The sequence below is a fragment of the Astyanax mexicanus genome, chromosome 1, assembly GCF_023375975.1.
Source record: "Astyanax mexicanus isolate ESR-SI-001 chromosome 1, AstMex3_surface, whole genome shotgun sequence".
Taxonomy (NCBI): Eukaryota; Metazoa; Chordata; class Actinopteri; order Characiformes; family Acestrorhamphidae; genus Astyanax; species Astyanax mexicanus.
The window spans coordinates 81,828,772-81,849,282 of record NC_064408.1 but is presented as its reverse complement, the minus strand read 5'-3'; the positions used below and the strand labels follow the sequence as shown (position 1 = coordinate 81,849,282).

The following is a 20,511-nucleotide window of genomic DNA, read 5'->3' as shown; positions in this document are numbered from 1 at the left end:
GACCTCTTGTGACATATCTCAAAGCTACAGCATCGGTTTGAGTTCGGCTGGTCTGAAGCTTATCCACCTCAGTTACCTGACAGTAGTAATGATCTGTGCTGTGGAATTGAATGTTCCTCTGTCCAAAAGCTCTCGGGTCCTAGTCATTTAGAGCTCTAACAGCCCTGACACTTCAGCAGTGGAGCCGGAGTGTGACTGCTATCAAACGAGAGGCAGTGGTGAACTGCACAAGTTGAAAGGACAGTGGCAGGACCACAGGCTAATCCATACCACATGCCTGACATCCTGCTCAGACAGTGAGTGCACGCACACTGGAGTCTCAGTGGCTTTGGCCACGGAGAGAGAGAGAAAGAGAGAGAGAAAGAGTGGAAACAGCGAGACCTGGACTGATTCACTGCACCCATGAACAGAGTTTACGCACAGGATTATGTTCCACATGTGCTTCACTGCTACGCTCGGTTTTCTCGTTGGTGTTTTTATGGTCGTCGTTTTTTTTTTTTTGTCCCTTTAGCGCCTGCTGGCCGTACTCTGGCATGACCTGCCCACACTGGCAGAGCTTCTTTCGCTGCCCTCTTCTTCAACTTGATCCTCGTGTGACTGCTCCTCGTGTTCCTTCTCCATTTCTTTCCACTTATACTCCTAGGGCCAGGTTCCCAGTGCTGGATTAAAGGGGAATTCCACACATTTTTAGAAAATGTATGAACAATTCAATCACTCAGTTGTGAACAAAGTCATTCAGAAAGTTTTGATGTAAAATGATTCACTGCAAAGAAATGTACAAACTTATTTTTTTTTATACACACTATAAGCCTGTATAAGTTAAATTAACTTAAAACATTTGAGGAAACCGGTTGTCTTAAAAAAGTTGAGAAACAGGCAATGAAAACTTAAGTTAGCATAACTTAAAACATTACGTTTTAAATATCTAAAAGGGAAGTTGATTTAACTTTTTAATTAGCAGCTCAGAAAATGATGCTTGTTCTTACAGCCTGCAACACAGAGACCAGGCAGTTCATCATAATATATGATCCACAACTTTACCTAAGGTTGTCCAGGAGAAATGACTACACACTAATGGTGAGTGTCAGGAACTGAGGAACACACCCAATATGCAAATAGTTTGTGCTAAAAGCCAATAGAAAAGAAGCTGCCAATGGCAGCAGACAAAACTCAGTTATTATTAACTATGTTAGTTAATAACTTAAAGGTCTATGTTTGAATGTATATGTTTTTGCAAATGTTCACCTATTTTAAAGCCCCACTAGGTAGGATTTCCTTGATTTTTTATATTTTTAAAGAAGTAAAGTTAAAGCTTGAAACTCACTGCAGACTCTGTAAGTTTTAAGAGGCAGCGCGACCAAAGCTCGCGAGAACTGCGACCTGCTTTCCGACCTTTAGTTCTAACAGTTCTACAAGGACTACTAGTTCATTCTTTACAAACTAGAAGCTAGAAAGAGACCAAATATGTCTGTGAAAGCCAGAAAACTAGAAAGAGAAACTAATCGGCCTAAAACATTTATTACACTCTACAACTGTAGGGGGAGCCCACAAGCACAAAATCTCAATAAAATAAAATAAAATAAAATAATAAAAATAAAAATAAAAATAAAATAAAATAAAATAAATAAAATAGTTGAGTAATGTTTTTAAATCTCCAATCTGACATAAAATAGACTTTATAGTTGAGTTCATAGACTTTATAGTTGAATAGTTGAGTTCAAACTAATTGTGTGTTTGGAGTGCAGTGGTGGTGATAGGAACCAGAATTCACAATGCCTACAACACAAATTTAGACTGGATAATAAAATGTTATTTATTTCCCAATTTGTTTTGTTTTAGTGTTGCTGATTGTGAAAATAGTGGCAAATCTGCAAGAATATGTGTTTTAAAATGAACCATCCTTCCTTAAACCATGCTGCATTCACCCTTCAGTAATAGGTGCACTTTAAAATTTGTATTTTAAGCCAAAATCCTCCCAAAATGATCAGAGAAACGATCAGAAACTTTCTGATTAAAGGCATCTTCAGATATCTAGGTTATGTTACCACCACTGTGAGCAATGCTGAGTCAGTGAGTGTCTCTAGGACAGTTTTTCATGCCAAACCACTCTGAATGACTTTCTTCACACCATAATGAGTTAATTAGGCACATATTTTTTATGAATGGAATTATACAGAATGATAAAGATTTTAAATATCTGCAGCTAATAGCTGGGGTCACATATGGGACCCAGCCCATTCCCCTCACCCATACTCTAACCACACACTAAAAACAAAAGCTCTAACTCTAAGCTCTAATGTTATATTGGGGTGTTTTCTACCATGAACTGCTTCTTTCGGTCCTTATACAACATTTCTGTTACACAGATTAGGGTCAGGACTTTAACTTGGCCATTAAAAAAACACGTTACATTTAGTACTATTTAAACATTCTGTAGTAGAATGACTTGTGTGCTTTGGGTCATTGTCTTGCTGCATGGTCCATGTTCTCTTGCATTCTTGGTACACAACTCAAAGGTCCTGACATTTTCTTTCTTCAGAATTTGCTTGTATAGTTCAAAATGCATTGTTTCTTCTATAGTAACTGTAGAATAAGCACTACGTAGATTACAGGATACACTAATGCCAAAAAATCTGTGGCTCTTTGTTCTGTCCTTTTCCACGGAAGCATATGACAGGATATAGGTCAGCTTCAGTCCCCTCTGCCGCAGGACACACATCCTACTGGCAGCACAGGGACCCCAGCGACACACTTTCTCTGAGGAAGGGTCTGCCGGGGGGGGGGGGGGGGGGGGGGGGGGGGGGGGGGGGCGGGGTTCATCGTAACATTTAGCTCTATACAAGTTAAAAAACAGAATGTGAATTTAATGTAAAGGCTGTGGAGAAGAAAGCATGATAACTAATTTGTCATTTTGTTTATGAAAGGAAGAAGAACAGGAACAACTAGAAGAAAATAAAGGACAGAAGAAGACAAAGAAAAGAAGAAAGGGAAGAAAAACACATGAAAGACAAACAGGATCTGACTCCATTCACGTTCTCCAGCTCATTAGAAACATTTGGGAGCAGCTCATCCATGTTTAATAAAACCACAGCTCTTCTGCTCAGTTCCAGCAGTGGATGCTTCAAAAGAGGAACGGGACAGGGATGAATCCAGTTCCTAACCACAACGAAAGCTGAGACTCCGTCTGAGTTCAGGCCGCTCCTGCGATTGAAGAATTGGAAGCATCCTACTGTTTTCATTCACTTACGCCTGTGTAAACAGCAGGAAGCACACAGATTGCTAAGGAAAAGTAACTACACATGATACTCTAGTACACCCAACAGTGCTAAACAGCCAATCAGAGAGCCCGGGCTGTCTGACATTTTCACGCCACCTGTGTGTGGTGGTTGGTGTTCCAGTGCTCCCACACAAAGGACCAGTTGACATCTACTGCTGATATATGATGGCCTGTTGTACCTATACTCATTCACACGCCATGCTGAGATTTAATGAAGTTCTTTTCACTGGGCACTGCCTTGTGTAGCTTACCTTAGTGACCATGTGATCTTCTTTCACATGAGACTGAAACATGGCATTTTTACCCCTGTAGTTCATTTGCTCTGGAATGAATCAGTTAACAAGTCTGCGGACATGGGGTGGTTTTCCCAATAGCACCCAAGCAGTAAGATTATTCCTAGATGGTCAAACGAGCATCACACAGAGCACTCTCTCTATTCTGGACTGGGAATTATTCCCCACTTTGCTTTGGTTTGCTTTCACACAGGGAAAGTTAAAACGTACCAAAATTCTAAACATTCTCTTTGCTTATTGATCAGATCTTCCTGTGACAATGCAAGAAGGTAAATACAAGAAGAAGGTCCTATATTCTGGACTAGTGTAGATTTCTGAGCAATTTAGCATTGACATAGCAGCAGAGAGGGCATTAGTTCATAACTGTAGTAATAAATCATGCTTAAAACCACACCTGCAAGTGTGCTTAGCACAAACATGTGGAGTATAAATGGGTCTGATCAAAGTCATACTGTGCATTTGGACAGTTTCTCAGGCATCACTACCACTGCTCTCACACTGTAAAACAACAGCTGACATAGTGAAAAGTCTTCCAATTCTGAAGCTCAGTTGACCAAATCAGGTTTAAAAACAAGCTAAAATGCACAGTGTATGACTGGCTTAATGCTGCTAATTTGCTGTTAGGCAGTTAGCCTAAATAATAAGATAAGCAGCCCTTTAATGCTAGTCTGACAGTCATGTTTTGTTTTTGTCTGCAATTGGTTAGCTGAATCAAAACCTAGTCAATTTCTCATATAGCTCATTTTATTATGATGTGTAAGGATGTTACACAAATTCTAGCACAGCATCTTATAGAAGACCAATAATACTGTAGATAATAGTAACAGTAGTGTACTGAAAAGCTAGTATAATAATTATAAGAGGATTTCTAATCAGTGTTTTTTTCTGTTAGCAGATCTTATCTACAAGTGGAACTATACATTTATTAGAGGAAATAAATAAATAAATAATTTACTCTTTATAACGCATTCATAAGTATTGTAAAATGCATTGATAAAACTAATACTTATTATTTATGAATATCCTAGGCCAGTATTCTTCAAATGACATAAGCCATTTTTTCATTCATAGCACATAAATGAATGCATTATTCAATGCTTATGAATGTGTTACAAAGCCCTTTGTAGGTACCAGGGGTGTGATAAGACACTCATCTCAAGAGACAAGAACGAGACAATTTTTTTTTTTTTTTTCATTTTTTATTTGACTGAAACTTACAAAATACCAACCTACTGGTGAATCTTGTAATGGATGTCAATATATTTTTACTTTGATTATGAATTATGTATGATTAAACATATACAGTAAAATACAGAACAGCATGCAAGTACTGCAGCTGGTTTTTCCATAAACCCAACCCTTAGGACTTTAGAACTATTGTCACTATCTATCCAGTGAGGGTTCTGTACTCAACTGGCAACCCCCTTGAAGGTTCTATACAGACCTGGCAACCTATAACCGAATCCTCTGCCTTCATGAATGTTGATAATTCTGCAGTTAAAACAGTGAAGGTGGAAGAGCCGTTTTAATCTTGCAAGATCTAATGTCACGAGATCTCGGTACCCTTTTAAAAGTGTAACCCTGTATTTTCTCTCTTAATATAAAATTACAAAATACAGAGTGCAACTATTAACATTGCACAGACAGCCTTAGCTATTTGAGAAAGATTAAAGCAGCAACTTTAAGATACCAAATGTACATTGATTACTATATTTCAGGTGAGACATTTCTTCATTTGTTCTTGTATGTTGTTTTTCTGTTTTAACCATACTTTAACTTGGAAAAAGGTTATTAGTTGGTTAGATTTCACAAAATACAAGCTAAATATGCTAGAAATGCAGGCCCTGAGTTCTCCAGAACCAGGGTTGGGAATTTAATGATCAAATAACTGATATTATGCTTCATACTTTTAGCTTTATTATGCTTTTTCATACAGCTAGAATGTGTGAGTGTAGCACAGCTGGGATCAGTAACCTGCTTGTAGAGGCTTTCAGACAAAAATAAGAACATCATTAAAAGTCAGATTGAGTTTGCTGCCTAGCCAGACTGCTGTCCAATATAAAATATTACGAGAGCAGCGCGGCATATGTTTTTATTAGACACGGGGCAGCGTCATAACAAAAGAGTTGATTTGCCATTTTTAGTCAGAGTTAGCAGCTTTAACATGAATTCCCAGAACCACCCTGAAGTTGTGGTCTGGGTGGCTGTACGGGTGGAGGAAATGGAACTCAGCAACAGAAGTTCTCAGTAGTCTGTGGAGAGGAGCGAGCTTTAATATGCATTTAAACTGTCCTCACTTGAATCCTCATCCTCCAAAAATAGATGGAGAAACATGTGGGAGCACTGGCTCGCTGTCTCAGACATGGTCTGTGCACCTCAGGAGAGGGCACTGGTTCACTTTTCTGACCCAGTCAGAAAAGTGGCTGTGGAAAGTTATATAATATGACATTAATAACCTTTTAATCTGCAAGTGTCTGCAGTGCAGGCCTACGCTTTAACCCACCATCTGCATAGCTACATTACTACTACTGTTGCATAAGTTTCATACAAGATACCCTGAAACACACTGAAGCAACAGCAGGACTGTTGGTAACTTCCAGTCCATATATTAATCTTTGTGTATACTTCCACAGTAGACGATTACCTGCTCACAGGAAAGCAAGACTAACAGGCAGCTAGTTTGTTGTTAGTCTGTATCTTCAGTGGGATTCATGCTGAGACCGGAGTTCAAAGTTAGCTCTCACGTTTTTCAAGCTGCTTTCCACAAGCTCTGCCCCCCCCTCCTCTCCTCCCCCATCTCTCTCTAATTTGTGTGCTAATGAATTTCTTTTGACAATACCTGCACAACTGAAGTCATTTTCAGGGAGTCTCCCGTTCATAAAATAACACCGGGTGATAAACCCGATAAAAAGCCATTGGTGAATAAAAGATCTGGATTAATTAGCACTAGATCAAAGTCTCCTGCGTTTTTTTCCCTCCTCTCTCTGCTCTAGCCACATGTGGTCCACAGGCTCAGCTCAGACATGTGGTTTTATTTAGCTTTGTGGAAAGGTTAAATAGGAAACTTGGATAAGGGAAAAAGCACTGAATCTTTTTATATGATGAAATTTTCAAAGTTTTGGGGGCATTTTAAAACATACATGTAAAACCATATCAGTCTTTTGGTTTGTAAGTAAGTCTTGGCAAGGGCCGATTTTGGCCACAAGGCCGAACTTCTCCTTATTGCCTCGGTTTATAACACAGCGGCTTGTATAAAGCTAATTCTTTCGAACAAAATGCCAGTACCAGGCCCTGTTTGATACTGGCACCAGACAAATTGTTGTGCATTGTGTCATTTTCTTATTATATGTGTTTAACAGCTTGTAAATTCAAATGCCTGTTTTACTGAAACACAATCTTGAGAGACAAAACTTCTACAGGAAAATATCTTTAACAGGTCAGAATAACTACTTCTATCGGTGAGATGGGAGGTTCATTGTGTACACTTTAAACATAAACACATCAAATATTACAAAGAAAAAATCTTTATTGGTTAAAATAGCTTTTTTTTCACAGATTTGATTAATGACTTTTTTTTTGCTATCATGCACTTGGACACTGTACAACAGTGGATTCCCATGGAATGACATTTCGTAACTCTCTTTTTCAAACAAATGTACAACCTTTTTATTGCTTTGTTAAGTGAATGCTAGATCTCGCTTTGGTGCATCAAGATCCAGAAAAAAAACAAGAGTTCACATGAAAACGCTGCTTTTAGTGTAGTTCTACTTCTGCTTGGTGTGTGGTAAAATAAATTAGTTCCTTGCACAACAGAGAGAACATTTGCCACTTACGCATCATACGACATCCTTGCCAAAATCTCAGTGCAAACACCATTGTAGCTGAAAAAAAAAGTCCATGAACTTCCAAGTTCGAGTACCGATATGCTACGATGTAAAGTTTTGCAATAGAAACACTAAAATGTCCAAATTGAAATTATATCTACTAGTGTTTGGTAGTTGTGGAGCTACATTGGCATATATCTTTTAATTTAATTGACTAAATATTAGTCCAGCTCTAACAAGCAGTCTTCTAAAAACTCACATTTGTGACAGTTAGCTTGATTTACAGTACTAAAACTCTATCTCTCAAGCAGCATGATTACATTGACTTAAAAAAAGAACACTCACTCCAAGGGTAAAACAAAAAAAACTAACTTATACTGCCCTCCTCTCCCATTCAAATAAACAAATAAGGAAAAAAATGACATACTTAAAAAGGAGAAATAAAGCCTTTCTCTCAAAGAGTTAAAAAATCAGATACTTCTACCCACACCAATATAACAAACACAAAATAATCAAACTAACACCACATAGATTCAAAGTTTATCAGGAAAACGACAGTCCACTGTGATTAATAAAAGAACCTCTTGTTAATAGACGTATTGCTGAAATTTGGATAATTGTCAATAAATATGCAATTGGCTCTGGTGACTTCTATGTGTATGTGACCTTGGATAGTAGTCAATCGTCTAGTGGTGGATATCCTGTATTCTTAATGAATAAATAAATATTAATTCATGAACATCAGCACTAGGAACCTGCTCAGGACCCTGTTTGATTAGATGGTGTTGAGATGGTCATAGAGATGAGGAACATGATGTGGATGAGTGTAGTAATGGGGTAAAGTGTGGTTCTGGAATAGTGGGGTGTTTTAAATGGAATGTCACTGTGTGGCTGTAGAACAATTCATGAAAAACCAATCACATATCACCAAGGCATATTCTTCCAGGAGATAAAATGCAGGACTGTCAGGAAGTGAAGCGAACACGCTCATGGCCCCTCACCCCCCCCAGCTGTTCAGCTTGTTAAGGCAATGTTAGCGCCACTAGTTTCAACGTCATCATTAATTAACAAATAGTACCTCCAGCAGTGTGAGTAAATTTAAGTCTCTGAGTCTAGAGTGAGGATGACCACAACTGGACAGCTGTCTGTCCCCTCTGTGCTCTGAGTGTCAGTACTCTAGCTAGACGTCCAGGTCGTCCGGCCTTGCCCGACTGCTCATGCGGCTGCTAGCTCGGCTGCATGGCCGTGGATCCATCAGGGCCAGGGGCTGTAGCTCGTGGCCCGGCGTAATTTTCTTGTGCTCTTGCGTATCGTCGGGGTAGTCGAAGGCTTGGGCGTGCGAGTTAGAAATGGTGCTGCCATTCTGGCCTAGCCGGTTTTGCTCGGTGCTGTAGTTGGCCCAGTTTTGCTCATTGGCCTGCTTGTTGTAGTTGCGGCAAGAGTTGGTCCTTTCACCGGTGGCTAGCTTGTAGCCTGGGGGTGACATGGGTGACAGCGGCGCCGTGGGCGAGGAACATCCGTTGTAGTAAGCGTACTTGGTGGTGGACAACTCCTTGGGCGTGGGACTCAGGGTGCCACCGGATGGGTAAGTGTTCTGTTTGCCCTTGACGCGGTCCTTGATCCGCTTGAAGAACACATAGAAGAGCTCGATGACATTGAGAAGCAGGGAGACCAGCGAGACCACCAACATGAAAATAATAAAGACAGTCTTTTCCGTGGGCCTGGACAAGAAGCAGTCCACCCTGTGAGGACATGGCGAGCGCTCACAGGTGTACACAGTAGACAGGCTGAAGCCATAGATGTACCACTGGATCACCAGGAAGCCGATCTCAAAGAGAGACTTGAAGAGGATGCTGACCACGTACGTGCGCAACAGTGCCCCCTTCATCTTCACCTTGCCATGCTCCTCCAGGCCGTGCTTGAGCTTCTTCAGCTCAATCTTCTTCAGAGGAACGTCCACGTCCCCGCCGTCATTCTGCACGGCCTTCAGCTCTTCCTCCTTGCGGTTGAGCTTCTGCTCCTTGCGCATGAGGTAGAAGACATGCGCCAGGTACAGGAGCGTGGGCGTGGACACGAAGATGATCTGAAGCACCCAGAAGCGCACGTGTGAGATGGGGAACGACTTGTCGTAGCACACATTCTCGCAACCAGGCTGCTGGGTGTTGCACTTGAAGGCCGACTGTTCGTCACCCCAGGCCGACTCCACAGCTGTTCCCAGGACCAGGATCCGGAAGATGAAGAGAACTGAGAGCCAGACCTTCCCTCCTGCTGTGGAGTACGCCTGCACCTTGTCAAGGAGCCTTCCCAAAGCGCTCCAGTCACCCATCTTGGGGGTGTTCTGGCTGCAAAGAAAAGTGTTAAGATTAATGATCATAGTTTTAAAAAGCATTTTCTGCATGATAGACATCTAAGGGTCTTCATTTGCAGCTGACATGATTTGTAAAACAAATTAAATGTATCCTCTATGCTTTCATCAAAGAATGAAAAACCTGTAAATTAAACCTGTGACATTCCAAAGTCTATGAGTATCAAAAATACACAATGATGTAAAAAGCAGAAAGTGTTGAGAGGTGTTAAGTATTTCTTTCTAATTGAACAGTGTAATGATCATGTTTTTATCACTTTTAGAACATTAATAATGTATGCTGTTATAGTAGTACATACTGTGTATATAGAAACAGTATGCATGCATGTATGTACAGAAAGCTGTATGAATTTTATAAGGCACAATAGGTGCCTTATTTCATGATTGATCTACAAACCTTGGCTTATTATAACTAGTGTACAAGGGCCTTTTGCAGGGGCAAGGGCTTATTCTAACTTGTGTGATTTGGCAAAAGGACAAAAACAGCATCAATGCCAACTTGTTAGAATAAGTCTTGACAGGCTTATTCTGTAGGTGTAATATAGTCTTAAAAATGCTGTTCTTCACTATAATCTTGTAATGTATTGAATCATATAGTATATCTCATCTCTTTTGTTGCTATAATATATATATAATAATATAATATAATATAAGACTGTAAGTAGCCCAATGGAATGATACATGAAATAAATGCTACTAAAGCTAAAACTCAGTACACACAACAAGACAGAAAAAAAACCAAACTAAAGGCTATTTCTGCCTTTATCTCACTAATGTGTAGACGGCAAACACCTAGGGTAGGCCTGCCACAATAGTTACATTATTAATACAATATGTATATTCCCCTTAATACTGCATACAGTAAGAAGAGTTCTAGTCTAGTTGACTTGGTTTAAGAGTAGCTCTATTATTTTTTACTATATTTCATTTGTTTAAGATATGTAATATTAATTTTATATTTCAAATTCTGAAGTCTAAGCATTCTTAATAATTTTAAGTTACCTGCTCATTAAAAGAAATGCATCCTTGCATTATCATGCTGTTATCATTATTATATTAGTGGCATGAAATGGTCTTCAACTGACAATAATTGTCGTTTATCGGGACAGGCCTAGCCCAGGGGATGAGACAGTGGGTTTCTAATCCGTGTATCATTCGTTCATTTGATATTCAATTGAGAATCAAAATCGGAAAATTAAAAAACCAATTCGTTTTTTCGTTTTTTCGTTTTTGAATATAATACCAAAAAACGAATAACGGCTTGTATTTTGTATTTTTATTTGGTTATCCAAACAAAAATTGGAAATTTAAAAAACGGACCAGGAGCCGAATTTGATTTTGATTTTGAACTTGACCAATTTGTGTGCCCGGAAGTTACTGATTTGTTTATTCTTGGTGGGTTTCTGTTGCGCGGGAGTTCACTGCAGTGTTATCTACACAGTCTGTATTGCTGTAGGCTTTGGATGGAGTTGAGGATGGAGAGTTTTATCTTGTTCAGAGGAACTAAACGCGTTGCAGTGAAAGAAGACGATATGACAACAGAAAATACATGTCTTTTTCGCTTAAGGTCGTGTTGAACACAGAACCTTCTAACACTCATTGCAGAACATCGCTGGATCCCCATTTGCTGCAACGTGCACGAAATCTCTTCATGCGTCTTACCACCTTCAAAAAGATCTTTAATTAGGCCAGAATGTGGTTCCAGTCCGGCCATGCTGCCTACAGCAATACAGACTGTGTAGATAACACTGCAGTGAACTCCCGCGCAACAGAAACCCACCAAGAATAAACAAATCAGTAACTTCCGGGGCACACAAATGGGTCAAGTTCAAAATCAAAATCAAATTCGGCTCCTGGTCCGTTTTTTAAATTTCCAATTTTTGTTTGGATAACCAAATAAAAATACAAAATACAAGCCGTTATTCGTTTTTTGGTATTATATTCAAAAACGAAAAAACGAAAAAACGAATTGGTTTTTTAATTTTCCGATTTTGATTCTCAATTGAATATCAAATGAACGAATGATACACGGATTGTTTCTCTTCCTCTTTTTTCATTTTTTCTCCACAAACAGAGCAGATGCTACGAGACTTTCTGGTGCTCTTTAAACCTTTTGCTCTTATAGAAACATGCATGTCTTTAGGCCCAACTGCTGCTTTATCCTGTCAGAATCCACAGAAGCGCTTGAACTAAATGAGTCTCAGTAGTCTGTGATTTAAGCAGAAGTTCTCCAGAGAGACAGAGGCATAGGGGTGGTGGAGGGCGAGCCAGGGCTCAGCATTAGAGCTGAGAACATGAGCCAGTGGTCAGACAGCAAACAGCAGCGGGATTTTATACTGCTCCAGGGATTAAATGTTGAATTTAGAGAGAAAAACTAAAATGTGCTAAAACATGGAGATGCTCAGAACAGATTGAAATAATAAATCATGACTTCCTATTATTTGTAGAGATCACTTTTTAAGACTTTCTGAGACTTTTTGTAGAAATCAGTACTTTTCGAATTATATTTCTAGTTTTTAAAGCATTTATTAAGACTTTATGAGACTTTAGAGGAAAGATATACTCAAGTTAGGCTTATTATTTCTCATAGACAAGTTCTCTTTGTGAACAATGTAAAATTGAAGCACTATTCTTTTGCTTATTAAAGTATTATTACTTGATTAAGACTTAATGAGACGTTTCTGAGCTCTCTTCTTGGTATTATTATTTCTCATAGACATGGTTAAGTCGTGTTGGAGGCCAATGTGAGATTGAAACACTTTTCTTCTGCTTCTTCAACCCACCTTTTTTTTATATCATAATTATGTGTCTCACATGTGGTTTAAACTTTTTTTTCCAGACAGAATGGTCTCAATTTAGTGTCATTTATAAATGATTCCTAGAATAATCTCATTTATTATAAAGCTCTATGTAATATATATATATATATATATATATATATATATATATATATATATATATATATATTTTTTTTTTTTTTTTTCTGTATTTTTGTTATATCTCAGAAAAATTTAACTAACTTAGCTAGCCTAGCCCCCCCCACAGTTCTCAGTGCTGATGCTGCTCCGATGGTTTCAGAAACCAGTGAAAAATAATATTCACATTTGTTGTATTTCTCCTAAAGCCAAATATAAGAAAATGCAGGGTTTCTTTCTGTATTTCTGTGATAATTTCCAGTGTTTTTAAGGCTTCCTCTCGCTCACAGTGCAGGACGTAGCCCAGTCTGAGAGGAAAAGGCGTGAATGAAATGCCAAACCCAAACACCCTGAAGGTAAATGTAGTGTTTTTGATGGTTTAGCCATCCAGCTAAATATAGGCAGCTGTGAGGAGCCGCACTCGCTGTAAGGAGTTTCTGTGGAAAAGCAGCTCTCCAGAGCCGCACTCGGCTTTCCAGTACAGAAAAAAACGAGTGAAAACTGTAAAAAGGAGAGACAGAAAAGTTAGAAGAAGTCAGGAGAAAAGTCTTCTTCACCTACCTGGAGAGTCACCGAGAAGCAGAAGAGAGTCCTGAGGGACTTTCTCCGTCACTTCTGTAGAGCTCACACCGCTTTCTCCCAAATCCTGCTCGGGGGGACCAAGAGAAACTGAGGCACACTTGTCAAACTTTCCTCGCTTATAAGAGACTTTCGTGCGGCGGTGAGAAGAAAAAAAAAGAAAAGTGAGCAAGCACCAAAGTTACAGAAGTCATGTGACCCCCTACGTCAGAGTTTTTTTATCTCCTTACTCTGAGTTTTGGTGAATATTTTCTCCTGGAAAAGAAACTTGTTGATTTGAATCTCATTTGTTTTCCATAAAAAAATATTTATCAACTAATTTCATAGAGTTTGTTCTCTGTAAAAAAAAAAACTTTTAAAACTTAATGCAGAACTTTATGCAGGCTACAGTACCAGATAAAAGTTTAGACACATCTCTGCTCATGTAATGATTTTCTTTCTATTTATATATGTTTATATAGTAAATTTAATATTAAAGCTATCCATGAACACATGGAATTATGTTATAAACAAACCAGACTATGTTTTATTCTTCTAAGTAGCACATTAAGCTTTAAGGACAGATCTGCACTGAGATTTTAATCTCAGTGTAGTAACCTAGAATAGTCTTTAAGGAGTTTCTGGAGGTGCTGAACAACAGTTATAGTTGCTGCTTTTAGTTGCTGCTCCAGCTCATCCCAAATCTTAAAATTCCCCATCTCAGTTGATCAGGTTCAGGTCAGAGGATTGTGGAGGAATAGCGGTTTTTACTGTTTACTACATAATTCCATATGTGCCCCTTAGTAGTTTTAATAACTTCCATGTATGTAGTATTAATCTACAATGTAGAAAATACATGAATCCTTTATGGCATGGGGTTGCCCTCAGGCAACAAACCATTTTTTTCATAATTACATTATGTTCATTATACCTTTTTTTTATATAATGTCTCAAAAGAAGCATCCATCAAATAAAATGAGGGGAAGAGTTTAGTTCAACATTCTGCATCGAGGTGAAGTAATCTGCAAACCAAACCTACATGAAACACAATACCAATAACTGATAAGATGAATATAATGTTCTAACATATTTAAATTTAACTACCTTTAAGATAAAATAATAAAACATGTCCACCAGTATGTAATGAAATATATTGGGGGTTTTAATCACATTTTAAATAAAGAAAATCATTGAATGAGATGTGTCCAAACTTTTCACTGGTACTGTATGAACACACCAACAGAGATTCTCCATTAAACTGCACATTGTAACTCAGTTCATCAATTGCATCAGTTTTTCTCAGTTCATCATTTGCATCAGTTTTTATATTTAGATATTTTTTATTTATATTTATTGATTGAAACACAGAAAATATGGTTATCAAACACGTTTAGAACAAATTCAAATATAAAAAAAAATGATAGTAGTAGTAAAAAAAGTATGTTCATTGCAGAAGAGATATGAATTTTGAGGCTTCTGAAAACAACAATTCGGTCAGAACAGACATTTACACATGGTTAGAGTTAATATTTTCTCTTAAAAAAGAAATATCTACCTTCATCACTTTGATTTCTGCCATATATACCCTTGTTTGGGAATGATAAAACACTGAAACTTTAATTCAAGTATAACACACCAACAGAGATGCTCCACTAACTGCACAGCGTGACCCAGTACATCAGTTACATCAGCTTTTCTCATATTTAAGAAATATTTATGTATACATTTATATATGATTATAATTATATAGATATGTATGATTAATTTTGTTTCATTTTTTTATTGCACATGATCCTCAAATATTTGGGCATTCAACACATTTGCAACATATGTAAATATATAAAACACAAGTAAAGTAAGTGTATTGCAGAGTAATAGTACTAGAAATATATGTCTGAGGCTTTTGAATACAACACTTTGGTCAAAACAGATTTTCAGACATTGTAACACTGTAACACCAAGGAGTTCATCTCACTCAACAGGTGCACTGCGACCTCTAGTGTAAGACTTTAGTAATGCATTTCAGATGTGTGGCTGTGGAGTAGTGTTTCTTTATCATGGTCCTGGAGGAACCCTGCATCCCTTCTTCTTCCTGCATTTATTGCCTTTTTTCTGCTTCCAGCACACTTGATTCAACAGATTAATTACATTTCAGTCTTTTAGAGGAAAACCTCTAAAATGTGCACGGCAGGGTGCCTCCAGGACCAGGATAGAGAAACACTGCTCTCATATGTCACGATTCTACAGTTCAGCCTTTTCTTCATGAGCAGCAGGGCTGCTGCTCCTCTGGGCCCATTTGCTCTCCATGCTGGTGTTCACACGGTTCTGCTTCAGACTTTCCACAGCTTCTAGGCCTATTGAAAATGAGGGAGGATGCATGTAATGGTGTTGTGGGTTGTAGTGCACCATACTTCTAGATTTAGGTCGTCTGCACATCCTCCTGCAACACAGATAGCACACTTCCAGCACGTTTAAGGCCAGAGACACACATGCTACCACCAGCATGAAGATAATGAAGATGGTCTTCTCTGTGGGCCTGGACATGAAACACTCTGTCTCCAACGGACAGGGCGATTGTTTGCAGAGAAATCTGGGAAACATCACAAAACCATATAGATAATACTGCCCAACGATGAAAGCCAGCTCCAGGATGATTTTGAAAAACAGCTGAGTCAGGTAGCTCCCCAACAGCCTCCCCTTGATTCGCACTTTGCCGTTCTCGTCTGTGTATTTCGGAGATTTCACTATCTGATTGGACTTCTGCATCTCCCTGAGCTTGTTCTCCTGGTGGATGACATGGATAGCATGGCCCAGGTACAGTAGAGTTGGAGTGGACACAAAGAGGATCTGCAAGACCCAGAAGCGCACGTGGGAGATGGGGAACTTCCAGTCGTAGCACACGCTCTCACAACCGGGCGTGTTGGTGTTACAGGTCATGTCTGATCGTTCATCCCCCCAGACGTTCTCCACTCCTGCTCCCAGGACCAGGATCCTGAAGATGAAGAGGACGCTCATCCATATCTTCCCAATCACAGTGGAGTGGGACTGCACCTTGTCCAGTAAACTCGAGAGAAACCCCCAATCTCCCATTCTCTTTGGTGCTCAGGGTTATTCTAGAAGAGAACGAGAAATAATGTCAAATTATTTTATACACTGTTAAACCAATACATGACAAAAAAATTATCCCCAGCAATCTGGCAGCAGGGGCGCCAAAAATATTCGTAAAAATGCTCCATAAATCTTCATGAGTAGCAGTGATTTTAACAGACCCCTTTTTACAGATATTTAAAAAAAACATATATTTCCAAAAAATAAAATATTTTTTTATGATAGTGATATATCAGCATAACAGTTAATCTAAAAACGAACATCAACTACTACTTTTTTTAGGTTAGTTAAAATAAAGCTGACCAAAAATGATAATTCATGTATTCTTATTTCCTGTATAATCACATTTCAGTTTATTTATTTATTTTATTTAGGTGTCTGTTTTCACCGATAATAAAGGTTAAAGACTATTTAATTGAAGCTTAAAAACGCTGTCAAAATGTGTATTAATTCTTTATAGAAATATAAAAATTGTAACATTTGTAACATTTAAAATTGTCTGTGTTTTGTTTTTTTTGGTAACCTGTATTGTAAACATGTTTTAGTAATAAGCAATGTTAAATTGTTAAGTAATGCCTAAGCTAATTATTAACACTAGTTAAGACATGAATAAACATTGTTAAATTTGATTGCTTAAGAATGTAAATATGGCCTGGCTCTTCATCCTGGTTTAAAGAGCTTATGTCCTTTTTGTATTTAGAGACAATTAAGCATACAATTAGAGGATCCTTGAAAACATTCTAGAAAACTTGGGACCCCCTCCTTTCTTATGATCCACAAAACATCAACCAACAATCTGACACTGAAGATTAGTGACACTCCCCTTTTTTTATACTTTTAGTTATAAGTTAATATTTGTTTATGTATTTTATTTTGTGTTTTATTTAATTATGTTTATATCTTTGTTTTACTTTGTTTTTGTTTAACATGCATATTTATTTGTGTTTATGTATCTTTGTAAGTTGTAATGTATAGACCACCATGCCCTTTTCATATAATGTCTTAAGTTATTCTCATTTCATGGGTGAAGGTGGGATGGCTGAGGGTGGGTGGTTTGGGGGTTTGTGGCTTGTAATTGATATATACTTGATTGTACTACTTTTATGGTTTGCCCAATAAACATATATATATATATATATATATATATATATATATATATATATATATATATATATATATATAAAGAATGTAAATATGAATTAATTGAGACATTAGTTTAAAAAATGTAATGATTACATTGTCTTACCTACTATGTTATAACTGTCTTATCTAATGTTAATTAATAATTAGTTGGGACATTTTGTCGTTAGTACTGATAATTAATGTAACCTTGTTAAGTGTTACTAGTGTTTATATATCTAGAGTATTAAGCACAGGCTTAGATACACAGGCTAATTGTTTAAAATACATAATTCAAGTAGTTTTCACCCTAGAAAGTTCTTACGGATCCAGTGCAGAGCCTCCGGACTAAACTAGAGCATTTATTGTATTTTTAATGGTGGTAACAGGTCGGATTGTAGCCTTCACATTCCAGCCACCAGAGGTCACCCTCCCCACACTGCTGAAGGAACTTTCTCACATCTACTGATGGTGGGTTTATCACTCACTCACTTAGTGTAGATATAATTGAGTGGATGTGTATTTAAATATCAATAATTGTTAATGTTTAATGTATGAATGTTAACTGTTGATTTAAATACAGTCTGTATTTAATATAAAGCCAGTATATTCTGTGTTTAAGTGGTATGTTAGAAACCTATTACAGACTGTGTTGATGTGTAAAGAATTCACATCATGTACATATTAATTTCTATACATTAGAATAATTTCAGAAAAAATTGGTAACCTACTCATACAATTAATAAAATATATAACAGCATACCATTTTAATTTGTCAAATCAAGTTATAGATTTTAGGCCCTTCAAAAGTCGCAGACAAGAAGTAGGTGAATAAACCTAGGCTACCTTTAAAAAGAGACTCAAGCAAAGAACTGTTGTCTCAGAGAAATAATGACTCAGACTGATGAATAAAATCGTTTCTAATCTTTTTATAAACAACTTCAGTAGAAGTATAACATTGAGCGATTTTAAGAAGTGGAAAGTTTTTAACACAGGAAGTGAAGCCTGTTCCTCTGTTTTGGATAAATGTATGGCCTGATGGTTTAGAGATAGACGGGTGAAGGGTGTGAATGTGGTCCGTTATGCCACAATAAAGTATGATGACATGATGATGTTGACATGACATCAGAATGGTAAAGTAGAGATACAATCTTCCTCTCACAAAACTGGAATAATTTGATTTCCCTCTGTGGTAAACCCCCTGTACAGTCTCTGTAATAATAATAATAATAATAATAATAATAATAATAATAATAATAATAATAATAATAATAATAATAATCATAAAAATATTTTATTTATAAATAACACAGTTTTTTATGCCAGTTGTGAGTGTATATGTGTGAGAGCATTAAAAAGAGATATATGTTATGATACAACCGACAGAAAAATAAGCTGAAGACTGACAAAAGTTGATCAAATTTAAGATTTGGACTTCGGTCCTTATGTATAAAATATCTGTAGTCCATAGCTGTTTCATAAAATATTCCACACTGATTTTACTAAGATCGTCACTGTGATAAAGCACAATAAAGTGATTAGTTTTTGTGAAATTGTTAAATGTATTAAATGATAGAGTACAAAAATACAACCACTTACCTGAAACAGTGGGTTGAACAGTAAATCCTGAATTTTAAATAAAATTAATAACAGTTTGCTGAATTCCCAACGTGGTCTGGGATCCCGCCTGATCAAAAGAACGGAAGTTACTGAAGACTGAGCTCAGCAACTCTGAGCTCAGCAACTGAATTTAGTTCCCTAATTTAGTGAAACACCAAATCACATTCTGTCTCTGCACTTATACTTTCATATACTGATGTCTAACACTAGACCCCACCCAACCAGTCATGTGTTCCTGAGGAACAGTGACATTTTCACACATTTCTACTGGTTGATTAATTTCTTACAAATACCGTAAAACGTTGACAGGTTGCAAAATAACCCCACCTTCAACTCCCACCTACTGAAATCAATTAATATGACATGCATCACTAGAGGGCAGCACTGATATTACATATTTTTGTAACAACAGAACAGTACAAAGGAAGAGAAAACGAGTGCAGAATAGCAAAAAAAAGGCTAAATTAAATTATGATAAACTAATTGAAGTAGCAAAAAAATAGAACAAAAAATGTATTGAATGTACAGCAAACATTTAATGAGTAATGGCAACAGGGTTGTCATGATATCAAAATAATTGTCTGTTATAGTAAGTTACTGAATTGTGGTATTCCACCACATATTTCAAGTTTGGAGACAGCTATCAATGATCCGAAGAAGAAGAAGAAGAAGAAGAAGAAAAAGAAGAAGAAGAAGAAGAAAAAGAAGGTTTTCAGTGATGTATAAATGTGCTTTACTATTTTGAGGTATAAAATCTAGCATAGCATTTTAGTTGAAGGTAGTATTGTCAGTAAGATGGTTTAAATGTTTTACCGTGATTTCGTGTTTCCCTTTTAACTGCTGTACACTGTTTTGTTGTGTTTGTTTGGGCGTCGAGTAATAATTAAAAAAAAAAAAGCTTAGAATTGTTTTTTGTTTTTGTTCACGATTTCATCTTTTAGGCTTTCGAATGTAGAGTTATTCATAAACACAAAAACCTGAGCAACAAGTGCTAAAAAAAAACAAACAAAAAAAAACACCAAGACTGAAAAACAGGAAGTTCTAAAAGAAATTCGGTGTGAAACGGATTTCGGCTGAAGTAAAACTTGACAATGAGTACAACAATTTTATGGATCGACCAACTCCGTTCAACTCCGAAATACAACTCTTTTAGCCGATGCTCCCAACAGGCTCACAGTGCTAGTGATAGGGTCATAGAGTTGCTCATGCAAGAATCATTATTTTTACTCCACTAACAGGCTCAAAGTAGCTCCACACTTTATTGGTAGAATACTGAGGGCTCTGATATTTAAAACGAGGCACTGAGATGTTTGAAAGTGCACAGACAGTTCATTAAAAACACTGTTTATACACACAGTACCTCCAGTTCTCCGGGGGCCGACATTTTGAAATTAAGTCAAGATAAGTCGACTGATTAGCACAAAGGAATAGG

General features: G+C 37.4%; 2 protein-coding genes across 2 annotated transcripts; both read right to left on the bottom strand.

Moving 5' to 3' along the window:
* Positions 1-7,076: 7,076 nt before the first annotated feature.
* gja1b (gap junction protein alpha 1b) lies at positions 7,077-13,390 on the bottom strand. Its single transcript, XM_007255391.4, has 2 exons — positions 13,236-13,390; positions 7,077-9,736 (listed from the first exon to the last, which is right to left on the bottom strand). Exon 2 carries the CDS (start codon positions 9,718-9,720, stop codon positions 8,575-8,577), a length of 1,146 nt encoding a protein of 381 aa, XP_007255453.3. The 5' UTR covers positions 9,721-9,736; positions 13,236-13,390; the 3' UTR covers positions 7,077-8,574.
* A 983-nt stretch (positions 13,391-14,373) lies between these two features.
* gja13.2 (gap junction protein alpha 13.2) lies at positions 14,374-19,247 on the bottom strand. Its single transcript, XM_007255387.4, has 2 exons — positions 19,059-19,247; positions 14,374-16,345 (listed from the first exon to the last, which is right to left on the bottom strand). Exon 2 carries the CDS (start codon positions 16,320-16,322, stop codon positions 15,474-15,476), a length of 849 nt encoding a protein of 282 aa, XP_007255449.3. The 5' UTR covers positions 16,323-16,345; positions 19,059-19,247; the 3' UTR covers positions 14,374-15,473.
* Between the last annotated feature and the right edge of the window lie 1,264 nt (positions 19,248-20,511).